The 19,901-nt window shown below is 53.6% G+C and overlaps 3 protein-coding genes across 3 annotated transcripts in view; all 3 read right to left on the reverse strand.

Moving 5' to 3' along the window:
• Positions 1 to 320: 320 nt before the first annotated feature.
• On the reverse strand, positions 321 to 3,693 carry LOC135308486 (maestro heat-like repeat-containing protein family member 7). Its single transcript, XM_064433456.1, has 8 exons — positions 3,539 to 3,693; positions 3,312 to 3,449; positions 2,921 to 3,035; positions 2,608 to 2,748; positions 2,248 to 2,424; positions 1,959 to 2,114; positions 1,698 to 1,799; positions 321 to 632 (listed from the first exon to the last, which is right to left on the reverse strand). Exons 1-8 carry the CDS (start codon positions 3,673 to 3,675, stop codon positions 414 to 416), a joined length of 1,185 nt encoding a protein of 394 aa, XP_064289526.1. The 5' UTR covers positions 3,676 to 3,693; the 3' UTR covers positions 321 to 413.
• A 174-nt stretch (positions 3,694 to 3,867) lies between these two features.
• LOC135309350 (uncharacterized) overlaps positions 3,868 to 19,901 on the reverse strand; it is a 113,711-nt gene continuing 97,677 nt past the window's right edge. The window contains exons 3-6 of the mRNA XM_064435499.1: positions 4,758 to 4,907; positions 4,426 to 4,574; positions 3,972 to 4,119; positions 3,868 to 3,879 (exon numbers count right to left, since the gene is read on the reverse strand). Of these exons, the coding sequence (XP_064291569.1) occupies positions 3,868 to 3,879; positions 3,972 to 4,119; positions 4,426 to 4,574; positions 4,758 to 4,907 (459 nt within the window). The remainder of the gene's footprint in view (positions 3,880 to 3,971; positions 4,120 to 4,425; positions 4,575 to 4,757; positions 4,908 to 19,901) is intronic.
• LOC135308484 (maestro heat-like repeat-containing protein family member 6) lies at positions 9,368 to 16,520 on the reverse strand. The gene is made up of 13 exons (XM_064433453.1): positions 16,157 to 16,520; positions 15,798 to 15,862; positions 15,539 to 15,688; positions 15,207 to 15,355; positions 14,723 to 14,870; positions 14,291 to 14,478; positions 14,064 to 14,201; positions 13,681 to 13,795; positions 13,371 to 13,508; positions 13,007 to 13,183; positions 12,719 to 12,871; positions 12,458 to 12,559; positions 9,368 to 11,718 (listed from the first exon to the last, which is right to left on the reverse strand). Exons 1-13 carry the CDS (start codon positions 16,275 to 16,277, stop codon positions 11,587 to 11,589), a joined length of 1,776 nt encoding a protein of 591 aa, XP_064289523.1. The 5' UTR covers positions 16,278 to 16,520; the 3' UTR covers positions 9,368 to 11,586.

The following is a 19,901-nucleotide window of genomic DNA, read 5'->3' on the forward strand; positions in this document are numbered from 1 at the left end:
CTGGGAGCCCTCAGCAATGCAGCCAGCAGCACACGGCCAGGAGGACACGGATGGCGCTTCCTGCCTGCCACAGGCCTTGTGGCCATCTCCAGGCACCGCTCCAGCAGGGATCCCCGCAGCTCTGGCCCTGCCCACCCGCTCTGTCGGCAGCACAAAGGTTTCAGCAGAACCACCACAGGCCAAGGGGCTTCTGGCCATTGTCCCTGCAGCACTGCACGCCTGGGCAGCTGGCTGAGTGCAAGCACCATTTTCCCCACTCTTCCATCATGCCCTCGAGACCCTCAGCAGCAAAAGAAAGATCTTGGGAGTCTGTGTATTATAACACGTCCTATATTTTTACACTAAAGAAAAACAAAATAAGAAAATAACAATCTTCATGAAAAGGAAAACAAGGACAGGCTCAGGTGGCCCCTCTAGACAGAGCCTCTGGCATCACCTCTGTGCAGAGCTCCAGCAGCACAGGTAGCCAAGCCCTGAGACTCGAAGCCACGTCTTCCACACCCTGCGCAGCTGATGGTCCAGGTTCTCGAGGATGGAATATTGCACGGTGGCCACTGTCCTGACAATGTGCAAAGTCTGAAGAGCCAGGCTTCTGACAGACAGGCAGCTATCATTTGCCAGTTCTTCAAGGGCTGCATGAGAGAGAAATAGAGCCACAGTCAGGTCCCAGATCTGCAAGGAGCTGAGGAGAGTCCCCTGCCATTGCCATCCCAGCCTGCAAGCCATGGCCAGGAGGGAGCAGGGACCAAGGGGATCAGGCCGAAGCTGCAGGCCATGAATCCCCCACATGGCCCTGAAATCTCTGTGCGCTCTGCCCACGGGAGCAGTGCCCTCCACAGCCGGGGCAGGGCTTGCAGCTTCCCATGCCAGTCCCCGCTGTCAGCCCGCTACCCTCACTCACCACTGCAGATCAGCTGGAGCTCGCCTGGCTGCCCCCTCAGGTGCCGGCCGGCCACCCCTGTGAACACAGAGCCTGTGACGGCGGCAGCGGCACAGCTCCCTGCCAGCGGCGCTGCCAGCGCCGCGGCCACACGCCCTGCTGGCCTGGCAGGGCTCAGCCCGGGCCCTTGCCGCACGCTGCCGCCCAAGGGCACGGCTGCCAGAGGGCGGCAGCAGCGCCCGGGCCAGGCGGGGCTCCACGGCGCCGGGCCCGGATGGCGCTGCCGGGGCAGCGGGCGGCCCTGGGGCCGAGCTGCGGCGGGCCGGGGAGGGAGCCCGGCCTCGTGGCTCACCCATGAACCTGATGGCCGCCTCTCGCAGGGGCTCCTGGGGGCTCTCCAGGTAGCGCAGGGCCCGGCGCAGGTGCTCGGCCGCTCGGCTCGTGTCCTCTGCCAGCTGCAGAGAGCGGCAGCAGGGAAGGCTCGGCGCGGGCTCAGCCCCTGTGGCGGGCGCTCCCTGCGCCCAGCCCCGGCCTCCCCTGCCCGCACAGCCCTGAGGCGCGGCCAGCAGCCGCTGGCGCCGGGCTCCGCAGAGGGCAGAGGGCCGGCTGCTGCCCGGGGAGCCGCGGGGCCGCCCCGCAGCCCCGCCGCGCCGGGGCTCCATGGGCACCCGGCTCGGGCGCACAGCAGCCTGGAGAAGAGCCTGTGCCGCCTCTGGGTGCAGCAGCGGGCAGGGGCACAGCTGCCAGCCCCTCACATTGAGCACCGCGCTCAGGGGCCTTCTCCAGGCTGAGGCTCCGGATTCCAAGCTGTCCTTACCAGGGTGTCTGCGAACATCCACAGTTTCTTCTTCTTCACCACTTTGTCAAGATCCTTCCTCTTCAGGAAGTCAGCCACACAAAGCAGCGTTTCCAGAGAAGCCTGGTGAGCAGCAGAGTGGCAGAGATGGCCCCACAGGCCAGGACCCAGGACCTGTGTCCCTGTGCCACGGCCTGGAGGAGGCTGCAGCCTGCCAGGCGCCAGGACAGGGAGCATCCAAGCCCCCTTGCAGGGGTTTAACAGCAGCCCGGGAATACTCACTTGTGCCACACGCCAATTCTCATCATGGCAGTGGAAGAAGAGTGGGAGCAGGCTCTGTCGCACCTGTGACTTCAGGACCTTTCTTTCCTTTTTCAGTGGAAGAGTCAGCAATGTTCGGAAGAGCAATATGGAGAGCAGTTGCACCTGGCTATTATTCTGTATGAACAGAAGAAAAGACAACCTTAGTATAGGCTGCGAGGGTCTCAGCTGGTCACAGGCCTGCAAATCTACAGGGCATAAAGTGTCCAGGCAGCACCCAGCGGTCATGGCTGGGACCACAGAGCCTTACATGGTCAAAGAGTGGCAGGAGCGCCTCAGCCAGCTGCAGGGCAATGGGGCTGGGTATCCGTAGGTCCTTGTCCAAGATTATAAAGCTGAGTACCATGACTGTCATTTTAACTGCCTCTCCATTTGCCTCCCACAGGAGCTCCACAAGACTTTCAATCAGGCTCCACATTTTTTCGGTCTGCGCGGAACACAGGTCTGTGAAGCGCCACCCTGCCGCTGCAGGGCCTGGAGGCCAAAGGCCTGTCCCGAAGCACTCGGGCAGCTGAAGCGGGAGGCAGGAGAGCTGGGAGCAGCTGCCCCAGAGCCCAAAGCCCAGCCAAGCCCAAGTGACAGTGCAGCTTCAGCCGCTGCCCCTTCTCACCATTGAGGGATCATCAGTGAGCTTGAGAAGGGCCCTGAGTGCCAGGTGACGCCTCTCCCTGCACTTGCTCTGCACATGCCTTGACAAGATTTGCAGGACTCTGTCAGCATCACGTTCCCTCAAGTCCAGGCACTCGAGGACCTGAAAGGCACAGGGCAGTGACAGGGCACCCGGCCAGCAGCAGCCCGGAACCACACAGGGCTGGGCCCAGGCAGCAGCACAGGGCACGGGCACCATCCCAAGCAGCTGTGGCTACGAGAGGGCAGAGAGCTGGGAGACAGCTCAGCCAGGCAGCGCTGGCCTTCAGGCTCACCTCCACAAGGAACGCCAGGGCAGGCAGATCCCAGCGTAGCTCCTGTGTGCTCAGCAGCCGGAGCAGGTAGCGAAAGACCCGGGAACAGGAGGGTATGGAGACGCAGGACATCTCCCTGGCAGGAGAAAAAGTCAACATGACTGTGAGTCAGGAGAGTAAACCTCTCCCAGGATTCACTCACACGGGTCTGTTCTTTCTCCAGCATCCTGCAAGGGCACCTGGGCCATTTGGGAGGCGGCTCCTTGGGGGCACCCTCCTCTCCCAGCCTTTTCCAGTCTGCTTGGCCGTCCCTCAGTGACGAGGGCCTCTGGCCCACAGCCACAGGGACTGTGTGGGGCACCCTGGGCACAGAGCACAAGTGGCTGGAGCAATGGGGAGAAGGGGGTCTCACCTGGCCAGCAGACCCACGGCATAGTGGTGGGTGTCAGCACACAGCAGCGTGTCCCAGGCACCCCTGCGTTCCATTGCCACCACCACATCCTTGTACTGCTTTCGGCAGAGCAGCAACTTCAGGGTCCGCACTGCAAAGCTGTGTGCAGAGCAAAGCCCAGGTCACACTGGGAGCACTGGCTCATTCCCAGGCCACATGGCCGGGACAGGAGCTCTAGGATGGAGCACCTGTTGGGGCTGGTGGCAAGGCCGTGTTCTTCCTGGCATCCCTTCCAGACGGTATCAACCTTCTTTGGCATCCTTTCTGTGCTGAAGAACACTTGGAAGAGCAGCTGCACAAACAGGCGTGGGAAATAAAACTTCATTAGATGTGGGACACAGCACACCTGGAGGATCTTCCACATCACCACAGTTGCCTGCAAAGAACAAAGCCCCAGAGAGAGTGCTCAGTGCCGAGGTGTCCGTGTGGCAGGGCCCGAGCGTGGCAGGGAGAGGCCCGGAGAGACGCAGGGGGAGCAGGGGGCCTGGTGGCCCTGAAGCTGCCCCTGGGCCAGGTTTCAGGCCAGCGCCTGAGGCAAGGGAGATGCAGTGGGGGAAGGAGGCTGGAGAGCTGCTGGAGAGGCAGCCTTGGGACCAGCAAAGGCCACTTGCAGAAACTCACAGCCAGGGCAAAGACACCCGTTTTGTCCCCATCGGAGGTGCACGTGCTGTGCTCCGGCCAGTTCCCTAGCACATCCAGGAGTGTCAGCTGCACTGGCTTTGCAGTCCTGGGCGAGCACATGATGGTCTTCCACATGGCCATGGCAGCTCTGCAGGGTTAGAGCTCTGTCTCAGGGCGGTCTCAGACACAGCACCGCTGGGAGCTGAGCTGGCTGCCAGTTCTGCCTCTGCCCTCTGCCCCTGGCCAGCAGCAGCCAGGCAGCCCAGCCCTGTGGGGACAGAGCCCTGAGGGGCAGGGAGGGAGCACGGCAGCAGGCTCAGGGGCTGACATGCCAGGGCTGGGAAAGGGAGCAGCCAGAGGGCCCTGGAAGTCTCTGCTGCTCAGACACCTGGGCCAGGCTGTGCAGGGTGATGGGCTGGGGAGCCCTGAGCCCTCTGGGCAGCTGGGCCCTTACCTGTCACAGGACGGGGCCACACGCAGGAGCGTCATGACTACATCATCACGCTGTGCTTCAGTGAGATTCAGCAGGGTCTTGTCCAGCCTGTGCTCAGCGGAATCATTGGCCAGGAGCCACTGGTGGATGTACCTCACCATGGCAGGCACCTGGAGAAGGCACAGGGAAACTTGGAAAGCTGCCAGAGGGAGCAATGTCCCCAGCTTCCCCAGAGACGTTCTTCCCTTCCCATCACACTGCGATGGCTTCAGAGGCTCATAAGGACCAGCAGGCGTGACTTCAGAGACCAAGCCATTCCTTGGGGGATCAAACCCTGGCCACAGGTTGCTTACTTGCTTTGGATTGTAAAAACCTTCCTCTACAAGCATATACAGCAGGGCAGCGCTGGTCTTGCTTTGGAAGATGGGCGAGTATGGTCTGAACCCAGCGCCCCTGGTGATGGTCTCTTCCTGACGAATCCTCTTGATGAATTTGCAAACGAGCTGTAGGAGAAGGGCAAGAAGCCAGGGATGTTCCATGGAGTGCTCCACACACGGTGCCCGGCTGAGCAGGGACAGCAGGCCCAGCCCAGGTGGGCATGGCTGCAGGTACCTGCGCTGTTCTGCGGAAGCGGCCACGGCTGGATTGCTGCTCTTGTGTGCGCTCCACGGCTGCATCTGGCAAAGAGCGAGCACAGCCAGAGCTGAGGGGCTGCGGGAGAGGCCGGAGAACACAGCCCAGCCCTGCGCTCCCCAGGCAGGGACAGCCCCGGGATGCCCCAGGGGGATGGAGCACGGCCACTGCGGGGTGTCTGCCTGGGCCCTCTTCCGTCCTGTCCATGAGCATGTCCCCAGGGGATGGGATGGGACGGGATGGGATGGGATGGGATGGGATGGGATGCCATGGGTTGCCATGGGATGCCATGGGATGGGGCCACGCTGGATGCAGGCTCCAGCACTGCTGCCCAGCTCTGCCACTCACCCTCCTGTGGTGGATGGAGCGGCACCACCTCTTCAGTCTGCTCTGCTGGGGCAGCTCCAGAGCCTTCTTTCTCCTGCTCCAAACAGGCCATCTTGGGTACTCTCAGGGATCTCTGCTCCATGTCAGTGACTAGTAGGAGCTAGTTGCAGGAGAGAAGCCTTGGAAAAGGTCCAAGGCACCAAGTCCCACGCTCTGCCCTTGAGGGCACCTGCAGAACAGAAGCCTCGGAAGGCCACGGGTCACCAGGTCCTGTGGTCTGCCCTCAAGGTCAGCTGCAGGAAGAACTCCTCAAAAAACCTCTGGGTCAGACAAGAACAAGTGCACTGTGCGGGGGCTCCTCACAGCACTGCTCTGTCCCGTCGTGTGCTCAGAGAACTCTGGAGTGTTCTTATCACTTCCAGCTCCTATGTCAGCACGTGTCACAAAGGCCCTTGGATACCCAGTACCATTCCATGCCACGGTGACCGTGCTGCAGCGTGTCACGAAGGGCCCTTGCACACACTGCCACCTGCCCTGGGGCCGCCCCCAGCCCACCCAAAGTGGCCCCGGTTGGAAGGAATCCCTGGCCCCAAGTGTCTAAGGCAGCCCGACAGGATCTTTAGGAAGGGCTCAGCCCATCAGCAAGCGCTGTCCTGCTCTGCGGGCTCAGGGCAGCAGAAGGAGCCCCCAGGGCTGCCGAGGCAGCCGCGCTGGCAAGGGCATGGGGCCTTCCACGGAAGCTGGCACGGCCTCCTTGGGACACATCCCGGCTGCCGGCCATCCTAAACCCGCGGCTGTGACAGGCACAGGGAACGTGTGGGCCAGGGCACCAATGCTGCTCTGAGCCCTGGGGCCCGGGCAGCGCTGCCATCAGCAGGTGTGGCAGAGTCCCCGCCCAAGCAGAGCACGGCTGTTCCCTTGGCACATTTGCGCTCGGCTGGGACTTCTCCACTCACCCAGGGCTGCTGCTAAAGGATGGAGAGCAGCCTGGCAAGCTCTTTCTGCAGCTGCCTCTTTCCTCTTGGGGGAGGTAGAACATTCCACAAGCAAGAAACTGGTGCCTCCACAGACCCTGGATCCATGCTGGGACAGACATGGACGTGAAGTATGTCATATGGAAAAACTCTTTATCACTAACCGCTCACATTTGTTCTGTCTGTTCCTTTGTTACCCGTGGTATAAAGCAATACTCACTTGTTTGTCATACACAGAGGCCCCCCCCTACACAGCTCATTCACACCATGTGGGTTCAAGTCTGATGGGTGCCTTGCACAGGTGGCACAGGGAGTCCCACCTACACGGTCCCGGGGCAGGGGCGAGCGTCCCCTTGGTGGGTTAGAGTCCCAGAGTTCAGGAGTGGTATGCTAACTGGCATTGATTAAATGTGGCTGGAATTTGGATTGGGAGCTGGTTTAGAGAGTTTATTAAGTCTGGTATAATATCGTGTGTGTGTCCATGTGTTAAATCTGTCAGTGCAACATCGTTTATTCTTTGCTTATGTGAAGATAAGGAAGGGAATGTGCTCAACACTGTTACCTTTTTCCTTTGGGGATGGAATGCTATTAATTGGAGTAGAAGTAGTCAGAAAATTGAGTATGTGTTCCAAGGTTCATCTCTAAGAATGCAAGAAGTGGAGACACAGTCTCAGAGGGAAACAGCGTTGTATGGTTGTCCTGGGTTGACTATATGACGCTTTTATCCCCAGTCGTCTTGTTCTGTTTATACTGAATAATAAGTTTTACACCTTTAAGATTCTCTTCCAGACAGTGAAGAAGGGAGGGAAGAAGCGCGCAGTTTGTCTTCAGACTGCTCTCACTCCTACACAATCCTGCTCCTGGACTGTGTTGTCTGCGGATGGACAGACAGCAGGACAGAGCTCCTTTTTTCCCTTTTTTTTTTTTTTTTTTTTTTGCTTTTAGTTAGTTTTAGCTAGCTGAGGCAAAGAAGTTCCCTGGACTGTGATTTTTCCTTTTTCTTGGACCTGTTCAAGCCTGCTCTGCACTGAAAACCCAGAAGAGCACCAGCAGCTCCACCTGTGGCCCCCCTGGCTCGGCCTGGGCCGCGGCGTTTCCAGCAGGGACTGATCAGAGACTGAGTGAGCCGAGCTGCAACCCAGGGAGGGGACTGTTCTGAGTTTGCTTTTTTTTTTTTTTTTTTTTGGAGTAGTGAGAAGTTTTATTGTTTAATATTGTTTGGGTTCTATTGTTTAATAAATAGGTTTCTTTCCACTTTTTCTCCAAGGAGATATTTTCTCCCGAACCGGTTGGAGGGGGGAGGGGCAATTGGAGCTGCTTCTGTAGAGAAGCCCCTTTGGGGGTTATGTCCCAAACAAGCCCCGAACCAGGACAATGGTCTTGCAGATTGGAAATTGAAATTGATTGTCTAGAGAACTTAAAATACTCTGAGGAGGTTCTGGAGGACATAGGTCCCTGGCAGCCTAGCTGGGAATTTTTTCCAGCAATAGGATGATATCTTTTGGATGCTCGGAGCACCTTAAGCACTCAGACAATTTTCTAGTTTGTGGGAAAGCCCCTAAGTACCCTTTTGTGTTGTATGAAAGAGTGTGAATATGTGGAACTGCATTTGCATTGTCAGCCAGAGGGGCTTGGCAGGTGAAGGACAAGGAAGAAGTAGATGGTGAGAAAGGCCAGAGTGACTCTGACACGAATGAGACTTACAATCTGACAGGAACCAAGTGCAGTAGCTCTACCTGCATTTCCATTTTCCAATGACAGGAGTGGCAGGGAAAGCAAAGTGACTGATGCCCTATGCTCCTTGTAACCCTCTGATCCCTTGCTTGTTGTGTAGGGGGCGTAGAGATTGTAGTCCTTGTAGTGGCTCAAACAATTGGCCCATAGAAGAGAGCAATAGTGTACTTCTCAAAACAACTGAATGAAGTGAGTAGGGGACAGCCTGACTGTGAGCAGTTGCTGCTCTTGTTTCAAACATCCAAGAAGCCTAAGGATTCACTCTAGGTAAACAAATAATTGTATTTATCTAACATTCAGTAGCAGCACTTCTTGAGCAAAAGGGTGGGCGTTGGCTTTCACCCTCCAGATTGCTTAAATATCAGGCAGTTTTGGTGGAACAATGTGGTATTACCAAACTAATCTCTTCTCTAGTTAATCCAGCAGCATTCCTGGCCACTCACCAGACAGACAAGGAACCTTTGTAGCATGACTCTATCAAAACCACAAAGTCCGCTTTATTCCAGCTGCCCAGATCTTAAAGAAAGCCCAATTCCAGGAGCAGAATCTCAGTACACAGATGGGAGTGGCTTTGTAAGAGCAGATCAGTGAAAATCGGGATATACAATAAGCACAGAGTAAGTCAGCTCAGAAGGCAGAGATAATCACTTTAAGCTGTACCTTCTGACCAGCCTGAGGAAAAAGGATCAATATATGAACAGATTCCAAGTATGCCTTCAGAGTAATAGGTGCCATGAAGCAGTTTGGAAAGAAAAGGACTATTGACAGCTCAAGGAAAACAAATTAAGCATTCAGAAGAAATCTTAAAATTGCTGGAGGCAGTACTAGTACCTCAAGAGGTTGCAATTATACACTGCAAAGGACATCAGAAAGGAGAAACAGACGTCAAAATGGGGTAACAGGTTGCAAAAAGAGCAGCAGAACAAAGCCATGCTGAGGTTTGGGCACCACTAATTCCCAAAGGTAAGGAACAATATGACAATGATGTATGTCGTATAATCAGGAAGATCTAGAATTAGCAAGGAATTTAGGAGCAGAACAGAAACATATTGTTTTTGCAACTCCTCAGGGATAGACAGTTATACCTGAAAGAGCATTGTGAAAATTAATTAGGGATGAACATAATTGTATACAGTGGGAAGGGGATGCCTTATATAATTATTTGATGAGGACAAGAGTAAGATGCAACCTGTACTCTAGTGGAAAGCAGGTAAGCCAAAGGTGTGAAATAATGTCTTAGAACCAATGACGCCGGCCATTTATATACAGACACAAACGGAATGGGACCACACCTGAATAGCGTCGTGAGCTGTTTATTTCAGAAGCATCAGACCCATTACATGGCTGTGGCAATGGATGGATGCAAGCAGCTCGCTATCCAGACAGCAGGCCGAGGAAACTTAATGTTGCAACAGATTATAAGACGGTTTCAGACCCAGTTTCAGCCAATTACATAGAGCAAAAGCATATTGACAGTAGTTCTATCCAACCACATGAAGCACACGTAGCTTTGGTGAAAACAATAGCAGCTTTTTCTCTCATACAATGATTCGTTTATAAAAGACAAAGCATAGAGCCCCATTCATATTTAACCTTCTAAATATTTACTAAAATATACTTTTTGCAACTTAGAAAGCTAAACTACACAGCTTTATTGCTCTATTTCTCATGTCTTTGCTTCTGCCAATATATCTTTTCTGCTGCTTTAGCATTTCACTCTCCTTACTGGCTCTGAGGCCTTTCTTTTTCCCAGCTTTCCTAAAATCCTCTAATCCCATGGATTCCCACAATTCCCCCTCTCTGTTGACTCAAAAAGAAATCTTCAAAATCGTGTTGTCCACTACTTGCTCTACTATAATACTTTTGTTTACTTTCTGCTTGAGACTTGTTCTTGTGGACACTAATCATTGCTATGTTACAGCACAGCAATTTAATGCTGTGAAGGCCCAGTCAGTGAAAAGATATGAATCACGTCTGACAATACTTATAAGTCATTGTTCAAAAAACTCTTGTCTGTTTTAGGGTCTTATGTCAAAACCATCTTCCATTTCTATACCGTCATTTGTCATTTCTGTGAGATTTCGAACACTTTCTCTGCTTCTACTTCCTACTTCCCTCTCTTGTATGCCAAAACTTCCCTGACTGTTTTGTTCATCATCTGTCGCACTCACTGAAGTATGTAGGGGATTACTATCAACATCATTACCAAAACACCCAATATATAGAGACCTATCTTGCAAAGTTGCCTTAGCTAAGGTGTAAAGCTCTATTCTTGGAACAGATCATCCAATCAGGATCTACCATCCTCTTTAATTTGGGCTGTCAAATCTTTCAGTTTTTGTATTCCAAATGATCGGACAGGTTCATACAACACAGTCCTTCAAATTCCTCATAACCATGCCCTTGTGCCAGTAAAAGAAAGTCAATTGCTGCTTTATTTTGAAGGTTAGCATGTCTAACACTATCAACATCCCTTAACCTATCACTAATGGCAGAGGATGTGGCATTAGTTTGCTTGCTTAGCCAACATCCAACTCAATCTAATTCTTTCAAAGCCACTGCTGAAGCCAATTGGGATAAAACTATACCCGCTGAAACCCTTCTTGCAGCTTTCCAAGGCATGAAGTCACTCTGACAGTTCTCATCGTAATGATGAGCAGATCTTGTTTTCCTTTGTTTCCTTTTCATGACCGCTTTAGCAGAGGGTGCGACTACAGTGAGGATCCCAATGCTACATGGGCCACCTTCAAGGTCTGCTCGAATGCCTTGCCAAGCCCTGCCTCCACAAATGAACCAATATCCCTTAGGCAATTGCCCTGGATATAGCTCAGCCTCAGGAAGCACATCCCAACTCTTTGAAAAATTAAACCAAAACCTTAAATTTCTGTATGCAAAATAATGGGGAGTAACATTAAACTTTGGGGGATCACCTTTTCACCAAGCACTAGCTATGAAGGTAAAGCAAAAATCCATTGTTAAAGAACCAAGGATTTCCAAATCTTGGGGTTCAGAGGCTGCCCTGGGAAGTTTTTTGGCCCAAACATTCCAATTCAATGTGGGATTGTTTCCATTGTCAATTTCACCTGGCTTACCATTGGATTGTTTTTTGACCAAAGGCAACTCTTTTACTGGCACACCAACCAAACAGGATGAGAAAGGTTTTTCTGGTTCTGAATTAGACAAACATATGGTATCTGAGCCGACTGCCTTGGCCAAGGTCACCCAAACATTTGTTTTTGTTTGTTCCACAGGCAAATCTCCACAACAAAAGACAATTAAAACTCACCAATACCAACACACCTTGCATTTTCTTCATCTTATCCATGAGCCACGTTTTGGCAGTATCTTTACATATATATCAATTTTTAAAATTTTGTTTTCAACAAAAGCAAAAACCAAAACTTTTGCCAAAAGTCAGCTCTACAAAACAAACATTTGGCATACAATTGACACACTTATAAATAACATTAACACAAAATCAGAGTTTGCAGGTTCCACCGATGAACAAGGAATGTCAGGCGTGATCCGGGATCCCTCTGCTCGGCTCACGTCTGCGTACTTGCTTCCTTGGTTCTGGACTCATCAGCACGTTCTGGGGTGTGATACAGTTTGACGTTTTTGGCTGGGACCCACCTAATTCCTGCACCTGTAGAGACAGAAGCATACTCTTTGCCCCAGGTTATGAATCGGAAAGGACCTTCAACTTGTCCAGACTCAGGGTTTCTAATTAAAACAGGTATATTTTCTTTCAGTTTTGCCTGAGTGTTATTTGAAAAATGCCTAAGAATCGGTGGATCAGGTTCTGCAAAGGAACTGTTTAGGAAATTAAAAACATACAAAGCTTTGTTCAGTCTCATCTGAGGTGTGACCTCCGCTCCCCCTCTCTGTTGATCTAAAATGCGTTTTAGTGTTTGATGTGCCCTTTCAATAATTGCTTGGCTTGTGGGAGAGTGAGGAATACTAAAGATGTGATGAACACCTCATTCTTTTAGAAATGTGGTTAATTTTTGAGATATGTATGCAGGACTATTGTTAGTTTTTATTTATTGGGGCACAACCAATGAAGCAAAAGCTTGCAGAAAATGATGACAGGCATGATTACTTGTTTTACTTGTGTGAAGAGAAGCAAATATTGCACTAGAGAATGTGTTTACTGAAACTTGAATGTTTTTAAATTTACTAAAGGAAGGGTATTTAGTGATATCTGTTTGCTATAACTGCAGGCTTCAAAAAACTTCATGGATTGACTGTTCTTGTGGAAACAGGAGGCTGCACAAGCTGACAGTATTGATGATAGCTTTAGCTTCATCACTGAAGGTGCACACTGAGCACCGCACTCAGGAGCCTTCTCCAGGCTGAGGCTGGGGATTCTCGTTCATCCTTACCAAACACTTGCTGAACTTCCACAGTTTCTCCTCCTTCACCAGCTTTTTGATATCTCTCCTCTTCAGGAACCTGGCCGCACAAAGCAGCGTTTCCAGAGAAGCCTGGAGAGCAGCAGAGTGGCAGAGATGGCCCCTCAGCCCAGGGCACAGCCCCGTGTCCCTGTGCCATGGCCTGGAGGAGGCTGCAGCCCACCAGGCGCCAAGGCAAAAGGCAGCCCAGCTCCCTCACAAGGGGGCCACCAGCAGCCCACGAGTGCTCACCTCTGCCACATGCTGACTCTCATCATGGCAGTGGAAGAAGAGTGGCAGCAGACTCTGATGCACAACCCTTTCCAAAGGTTTTTCTCTCTCTTCCAAAACCTCCATCATGTCTCGGAAAAGTTTTATGGAGAGCAGCTGTACCTGGCTATTATCCTTTATGAAAAAAAAAAGGGAAAAATACCTCAGCATTGGCTCCTCCAGGGCCCCCGGGGCACAGGCCTGAAAATGCACAGGCACAAATTTTCCAGACTGCATCCAGTGGTCATGGCTGGGAGCACAGAGCCTTACATGGTCAAAGAGTGGCAGGAGTGCCTCAGCCAGCTGCAGGACAATAGGGCTTGACATCAGACTGTATTTGCGCCAGAATATAAAGCTGAGTGCGACAAGTGTCATCCCAGCTATCTCTGCATCATTGTCCCACAGTAGATCCATGAGGCTTTCAGTCAGCCTCCACATTTTGTCAGCCTGTGTGGAACACAATTTTGTGAAACCCTGCAGCAGCAGGGCCTAGAGGCCTAAGCCCGTCCCGAAGCACTAGGGCAGCTGAAGCGGGAGGCAGGAGAGCTGGGAGCAGCTGCCCCGGGGCCCAAAGCCCAACCAAGCCCAAGCCATTGCGTTCCCAGCACAGCTTCAGCCGCTGCCCCCTTCTCACCATCGAGGGATTGTGAATGAGCTCGAGAAGGGCCCTGAGTGCCAGGCAACGCCTCTCCCTGCACTCGCTCTGCAGGTACCTTGACGAGACCTCCACAACACTGTCAGCACATTCACTGTAATCCAGGCACTCGAGGACCTGAAAGGCACAGGGCAGTGACAGGGCACCCGGCCAGCAGGAGCCCGGAACCGCACAGGGCTGGGCCCAGGCAGCAGCACAGGGCACGGGCACCATCCCAGGCAGCTGGGGCTACGAGAGGGCAGAGAGCTGGGAGGCAGCTCAGCGAGGCAGCGCTGGCCTTCAGGCTCACCTCCACAATGAACGCCAGGGCGGCCAGATCCCAGCGTGGCTCCTCCCTGCTGAGCAGCTGGAGGAGGTGGAGTGCAATACTGGAACACAATTCAAGACGAGCATGGCGCATCTCCCTAGGAGGGTGAAAAAGGGACCAGGAACCTGAGCAAATCTCTCCAAGGATAGGCTCACAGAGGTCTGCTCTTTCAGCACCATCCTGCAAGGGGACCGGAGCCCTTTAGGTGGTCCCTCCTTCTGGGCTTTCTCCTCTCCCAGGCTTTTCCAGTCTGCTTGGCTGTCCCTCAGTGACGAGGGCCTCTGGCCCATGACTACAGGGACAGTGTGGGGCACCCTGGGCACAGAGCACAAATGTCAGAAGCAGTGGGAAAAAGAGGGTCTCACCTGGCCAGCAGACCCACGGCATAGTGGCGGGTATCATCACACAGCAGTGTGTTCCAGACACCCCTGCGTTCCATTGCCACCACCACATCCTTGTACTGCCTTTGGCAGAGCAGGGACTTCAGGGTCCGCACTGCAAACCTGTGTGCAGAGCAAAGCCCAGGTCACACTGGGAGCACTGGCTCATTCCCAGGCCACGTGGCAGGGACAGGAGCTCAAGGATGGAGCACCTGTTGGGGCTGGTGGCAAGGCCGTGTTCTTCCTGGCATCCCTTCCAGAAGGTATCCACCTTCTCTGGCATATCCAGAGTGCTGAAGAACACTTGGAAGAGCAGGTGCACAAATAGGCGTGGGAAATACACCTTCATTATACGGGGGACACAGCGCACCTGGAGGATCTTCCACATCATCAGAGTTGCCTGAAAAGGACAAAGCCCCAGAGAGAGCGCTCAGTGCCGAGGTGTCCGTGTGGCAGGGCCCGAGCGTGGCAGGGAGAGGCCCGGAGAGACGCAGGGGGAGCAGGGGGCCTGGTGGCCCTGAAGCTGCCCCTGGGCCAGGTTTCAGGCCAGCGCCTGAGGCAGGGAGATGCAGTGGGGGAAGGAGGCTGGAGAGCTGCTGGAGAGGCAGCCTTGGGGCCAGCAAAGGCCACTTGCAGAAACTCACAGCCAGGGCAAAGACACCCGTTTTGTCCCCATCGGAGGTGCACGTGCTGTGCTCCGGCCAGTTCCCCAGCACATCCAGGAGTACCAGCTGTGCCAGCTCCGCAGTCCTGCTTGAGCCCATGATGGTTTTCCACATGGTCCAAGCAGCTCTGCAGGGTTAGAGCTCTGTCTCAGGCGGGTCTCAGACACAGCACTGTGGCCTGGGCATCTCTAAGGGCCCAGGCTGACTGCTGGCTCTGCCTCTGCCCACTGCCCCTGGCCAGCAGCACTCAGGCAGCCCAGCCCTGCAGCACTGACCCCTGTGGGGTGTCAAGGGAGCATGGCAGCAAGCTCAGGGGAAGGGCTGGGAAAGGAACATGCCAGAGGGCTGGGAAAGGGAGCAGGCAAAAAGCCCTGGAACTCTCTGTTCTTCAGACACCTGGGACAGGCTGTGCAGGGTGATGGGCTGGGGAGCCCTGAGCCCTCTGGCCTGGTGGGCTCCATACCTGTCACAGGACGGGGCCACACGCAGGAGCGTCATTACTGCATCATCCGGGTGTGCTTTGGTGAGATTCAGCAGGGTCTTGTCCAGCCTGTGCTCGGCGGAATCATTGGCCAGGAGCCACTGGTGGATGTACCTCACCATGGCGGGCACCTGGAGAAGGCACATGGAAACTTGGAAAGCTGCCAGAGGGAGCAATGTCCCCAACTTCTCCAGAGAAGTGCTTCCATTCCCACCGCAATGCCATGGCCTCAAAGGCTCACAGGCACCAGCAGACCTGGCTTGGGTCGCCATGTGACTCATGGGGGAATGGAAGCCTGGCCTCAGGTTGCTTACTTGCTCTGGCTTGGAAGCACCGTTCTCCACAAGCAAATCTAGCAGGACGGCACTGGTCTCATATTTGAGGACCTCTGAGTGTGCCCTGAGCCCAGCGCCCATAGCCCTGGCCTCTTCCTGCCGAACACTCTTGATGAAGTCGCAAACGAGCTGTAGGAGAAGGGCAAGAAGCCAGGGATGTTCCATGGAGTGCTCCACACACGGTGCTCGGCTGAGCAGGGACAGCAGGCCCAGCCCAGGTGGGCATGGCTGCAGGTACCTGCGCTGTTCTGCGGAAGCGGCCACGGCTGGATTGCTGCTCCTGTGTGCGCTCCACGGCTGCATCTGGCAAAGAGCGAGCGCAGCCAGAGCTGAGGGGCTGCGGGAGAGGCCGGAGAACACAGCCCAGCCCTGCGCTCCTCAGGCAGGGACAGCCCCGGGATGCCCCAGGGGGATGGAGCACGGCCACTGCGGGGTGTCTGCCTGGGCCCTCTTCCGTCCTGTCCATGGGCATATCCCCAGGGGATGGGATGGGATGGGATGGGTTGGGATGGGATGGGATGGGATGGGATGGGATGGGATGGGATGGGGCCATGCTGGCTGCAGGCTCCAGCCCTGAGGCCCAGCTCTGCCACTCACCCTCCTGTGGTGGATGGAATGGCACCACCTCTTCAGTCTCCTGTCCTGGGGCAGCTCCAGGGCCGCCTTCGTCCTCCTCAACCCAGGCCAGCTTGGGCACACTCGGTGGTCTCTGCTCCATGTCAATGACTGGAGTTAGTAGCAGGACAGCTGACTTGGAAAAGCTCAGGGCACCAAGTCCCACGCTCTGCCCTCGAGGGCACTGCCAAACAGAAGCCTCGGAAGGCCACAGGTCACCAGGTCCTGTGCTCTGGCCTCGAGGTCAGCTGCAGGAACAAGGCCTCAGAAAAGCTCCAGGTCAGGCAGGAACGAGTGCGCTGTGCGGGGGCTCCTCACAGCACCGCTCTGTCCCGTCCTGTCCTGTCGCCTGCTCCAAGCGCTGTGGAGTGTTCTTGTCACCACCAGCTCCTATGTCACCACGTGTCACAAAGGACACACTCCTCCATTCCATGCCACGGTGACTGTTGTGCAGCGTGTCTCAAAGGGCCCTTGCACACACTGCCACCTGCCCTGGGGCCATGCCCAGCCCACCCAAAGTGGCCCAGGTTGGAAGGAATCCCTGGCCCCAAGTGTCTAAGGCAGCCCGACAGGATCTTTAGGAAGGGCTCAGCCCATCAGCAAACACTGCCCTGCTCTGCGGGCTCAGGGCAGCAGAAGGAGCCCCCAGGGCTGCCGAGGCAGCCACGCTGGCAGGGGCACAGGGCCTTCCACGGAAGCTGGCACGGCCTCCTTGGGACACGTCCCGGCTGCTGGCCATCCTAAACCCGCGGCTGTGACAGGCACAGGGAACGTGTGGGCCAGGGCACCAATGCTGCTCTGAGCCCTGGGGCCCGGGCAGCGCTGCCATCAGCAGGTGTGGCAGAGTCCCCGCCCAAGCAGACCTGCCACCCCCCAAGCCCTGGCAGCGCTGCTGCCCCTCTCCTGCCCCAGAGACCTGTGCCCCGGGGGGCTTCTGTGCCACAGGGAGCCAAAGCCCACGTGCACTGGGGGCTGTGCTCCTCCCTGCAGTGGCTGTTGGCAGCAGCACCTGGAGCTCTGCTGCAACACTTGGTGTCTGTGAGAAGGCAGAAGCTGTTAGTCAGTCCTGAAATGGTTTTTTTCATAGAAGGGATTGCAGTGAGAAAAACAAGGTTCACTCTTCTGTACAAAATTTAGAAGGTGTAATAAAGTACAGTAGGAGACAAAGACGATAAAGCAAATATTTATCACCGGATGTCTTTTGGCATTCAGCCTAGATTATCCCAGCTATTTTGGAAACACTCTTTATATACCTGTCATGGTTTGACTCTGGCACAATGCCAGGGTCCCTATGAAAGGTATATTTTTTAAATGGTTACTGTGAGATGTGACTCGGAAACAGAACAAAGCAGGCTCCCAATTGGGAATTGAGGGAAAAACACAACACTTTAATAATCTACAACACAGAAACATAAGGGAAAAAAGAAAAAAACACACACAACAATCTACTATGGAACACTCTTAAAACACTCCTCCCCCCCCCAGTCTTTTAACATTCAGATCTCAGTCCAATACTCTCTTTCACACAAGCTCCTTGCAGTTCATCAGGAGAGAGGAGTCTCTTTCTTGCACTATGGGCTTTTTTCAGAAACACAGTGAAACTTCTTGTGCTTCTGTGTCACACGCGGCAGCCGCCCGGAGAAAATCTGCCGCGGTGACCATCTCCCTTTCATGTCCAGTGCTCTCACTACCGGCTATGGATCTAAACTGCTCTTTAGGTCCTTTTAAGAATGCATCGCTCAGTTCTAAGAAGTGGCCTTCTCTCACCATTTGGGACACCTGTCCCCCCCCATATTTTTATTTCTTTGGGGCCTGGGTCTCAGGAACAGAGACCCTTCGCTGAAGGCAGAGGGCTTCACCACACCCTCCCCCGGAGTCTCTGTTCTTTCTGTTTCTCTTCGCAGCCCTCTCATTTTTGGTTTCTGGCCAACTGCCTCCTCCAAGGTGCAGTCTCTGCATTATTGGAAGAAATCGGTTTTGCCTGTGGCTATGTAAGAGAAAACTTCAGCTGAAGCTACTCTAATCATCTCTTCCACTTAGGGTACTCTCATCTGCTGGCATTTCTTCAACTACTCAAACCTTCTCTTCTTTCCCATTCTCCGTCTCTTCTCAATCTTTAACTGGGGAGGATCAGTGTTTTTACAGCTTTTATTGTTTCAGTACCAAAAGAGTTAAAAGCTCAGCTGGGTCTGCCAGCAGCTGGGCACCTTGCCCCCCCCCCCCCCCCCCCCCCCCCGCCCCTTCTCTTCCTGGCTGTGGTGCCTGCACGAGATATCGAATTCCAAGCCAGCACAGTCTCTATCATTCTCTCCCGGGGGGGCTGCCCAAACCATCCCAGATCTCCTCCTCTCCTCCACCCTTGCCTCTTGCAGGGGCTCCAGCGTCCCTTCCCTCAGGCCCCATGGCCTCCCCCTGCCCCACCCAGACGCAGCTGGGCAGGGGGAGGAGGTCAGACCAGCTCACCTGCCAGACTCTAAAGAGGGAGTTTCTCTGGGAATGCTCTGCTTTTAACTCCTGTGTTCTCAGAGGCATATCTGAATCCCCAGTGGCCACACCAAGTGACAATTTCAAATCTGGCCACTGATTGGTTTGACCACAACTTTTCCAAAAACTCACTTCCAGGTCAAACCAAGACAATACCATTTCTATTGCATCAGCCTGTTACATATTCACAAACAATTATGCATGTTGAACGTTTCTCCAAACCAGTTTCCATGTTTCAGGAACAGTTTAGCATGGCTCCTCCTCACGTCTGCCTTTTTAGAGCATGCGTCTTCCTTGTTTGTGCTTTTAGTCCATTCTTATCATCACCTCTATTTACAGGCTTTTGTGGATACTGACAGCCTGCTCAGAGTGAGAAGGCCACATAAACTTTCCCAGGAATTGTTCTGGGGAGTTTTGAAAAGGCTGAAAGAATGAAAACGATCTTGCGGCTGGTGTTTTGAACAGTTGTTTTCTCAGAAGATGTTTACCAAAGGGCATCTTCTTAATTAGCCAGTGGTGGCGGGGTGTTGATTAAATGAGCAGTCAGGTCCAGCTGTATCGGAACAGTGCATAAAAAGGAATGGCTTTCTAATAAATTCGGCATTAACCTGCTGAAGAGAGTTAATGTGTCACTTCACTTCCGTTCCTGACTCAACGGTGACAGGCTTTGGTCCACATTTTCTTCAGACCGTGAGTGCTGATAGTTGGCATATCTGCAGCAGGTGTCCTCATCACATGTTCATGGGATGGTATCCCATGCAAGCAGGCATTTTAACACAAGCATACTTCATCAGCTGTTTCTAAGTTTTAGTTAACAACAGAAATGAAAACGAGATCTTTATAGCAAAGTTCTTTTAACACCACACATATAGAATCCATTTCAACATTTGAAAAGGCCAGTATTGTACTGTGTATCTATAACAGCAGCAGCAGCACCTGAACACCACCAGCTGCTGAATTTCACAGGACAGTCAGATTATACAGAGGCACTGCCATGTTTCCTTGTGTTCTGGGAAAAATGTCAGCTCAGTCTTTGATGTTCAACGCTCCAGCTGCTGCGTGTCTGGCAGTGGTAGCTCATGTCCAAACACAACTGGGTGCCTGCTAAGCACGGCACTGGGGAGCCACAAACAGGGAAGTTCAGGCATCGCAATATATCAAGCTTCCAACAATCTCTTCTCCATTTCCAGATTCAAACATCAGCAAACACATGCTGGAAAAGTCCAGTGAGTTCCATCATTGC

This window comes from Passer domesticus, chromosome 10, assembly GCF_036417665.1.
Source record: "Passer domesticus isolate bPasDom1 chromosome 10, bPasDom1.hap1, whole genome shotgun sequence".
Classification (NCBI taxonomy): domain Eukaryota; kingdom Metazoa; phylum Chordata; class Aves; order Passeriformes; family Passeridae; genus Passer; species Passer domesticus.